The following is a 1468-nucleotide window of genomic DNA, read 5'->3' on the forward strand; positions in this document are numbered from 1 at the left end:
AACTAATCAGGAGAGAGGGTAAAAACCCAAACAAGCAAACCAAAGCCAGAACAAGACATTTCCCTCTGCACCCCGAGCATACCAGCCAGAGTGCTATGGAAATCTGCCTGCTGCTCCTCCTGTCTTCTGTCAGCTCTGCTGCCTTACAAGCTGGAGCATTTTTCATCTCATTTTGACGCCATGGCATATACCAATTCTGGCCCTTGGAGCTTCTCTTTAAGGTTAGGGTGAGGAGCCACTTGAATAAGAACTTGTTTGTGGATGCAGAGATAATGTGATAATGGAAGCATATGGGGAAAGGAAGAAAACAGCCCTGGGGAGGAGGATGTTGTTTTCACATGTGCTTTCAGCCTCTGGCAGGTCCTCAGGCATCCTGCAGCTGACAGGTGGAAGGGTGACTAGTCACCCCTTGTGCTTGGGGCATGCTCTGCTTCAAAATACCTGGTAGTGCTGGCATGCAAAAGGGAGGTCTCTGTATGCCAATGGCTTGGGATTGGATTCCTACCCAGGGATCTTGGTGGGAGCTGCTTGATGTCTGTAACATCCTGCAGAAGAGGCGAGAGGCTTAGCTTACATTTCTTCCTGCTGCAACACCCAAAAGGGCTTTGCAGGTCTCTAGAAATACCCCTACTGCTTCCTGGCCTCTTGGCTTCCCGTCAGGAAGCAGGACTTGTGTTTTTTAGCTCTATTCTGTCCAGCAGTCTTACTGACACAAAGAAAACAGGAGGTGGCAGCTGTGATCAGACTTTGTCCTGGAATATTTCACCTCCACACCTCTCTCTGGGAGTCAGCCCCCTGCTGCTGTCCCTTGTCTTCCCATGTCATGTTTGGGGAACCACATACCTGCATGTTGACCTGGATGGGCTGTCTCTCCCCACTTTTGGTATGGGGCACCCCTTCTGTGTCGTAGATCCCTGTGTAAGAGACCACCTGTGCATCCCTCGATTTCTCTTCCAGTGGGACATTGACACCACCGATGCCCATTGTCCTGCAAACAGACAGGATCCAGCCTTTCAGCAGCCCTGCACCCCCCTTCCCTGGCAGCTTGGAGCCAGCATGTGGGCTTGCAGCCTGGCAGGCTCTGTGCTGGGGGATGCCTCGGAGATTTTAGCAAGCCTGCAGGTGCTGCTGACTCACTGGGGCTCCTGAAAAATGTCAGGGCTTTGCAGTCCTCCGGGGAAGATGTCAAAAGGAAAGGCAGGAGGGGTCTGATCTCGAGTAGCTGGGGAGAGGTTAGTCAAATCTCTTCTCCAGGGCTGCCCCTCCACCTGAGACTGGTTCCCCACCTGCATCCTCCCTGGTCCCAGTCTCTGCTTTGCCATGCTGCAGCGAGGCTTGGGCATGGTGTATCCCAACATGCAGGGCCAGAGGGGCCTCTTCCCTCTGTCTCCAGGGCAAACCATGGGGAATGAGGAAGAAAAGGAGGTGGACTTGAAAGAGCTTCGAGGAGAAGGTGGAAAGGGAGAGA

The 1468-nt window shown here is 53.1% G+C and overlaps 1 protein-coding gene across 1 annotated transcript in view; it reads right to left on the reverse strand.

Annotated features, from left to right (window-relative positions):
* Nucleotides 1-1468, reverse strand: part of CNRIP1 (cannabinoid receptor interacting protein 1) — a gene marked incomplete at its 5' end in the record, with an annotated part of 5551 nt that overhangs the window by 3752 nt on the left and 331 nt on the right. Inside the window, one exon of the mRNA XM_010009455.1 lies at nucleotides 844-988. Coding sequence (XP_010007757.1) covers nucleotides 844-988 — 145 coding nt within the window. The remainder of the gene's footprint in view (nucleotides 1-843; nucleotides 989-1468) is intronic.

The sequence above is a fragment of the Nestor notabilis genome, unplaced genomic scaffold, assembly GCF_000696875.1.
Source record: "Nestor notabilis isolate BGI_N333 unplaced genomic scaffold, ASM69687v1 scaffold10412, whole genome shotgun sequence".
In the NCBI taxonomy this organism is placed as follows: Eukaryota; Metazoa; Chordata; class Aves; order Psittaciformes; family Psittacidae; genus Nestor; species Nestor notabilis.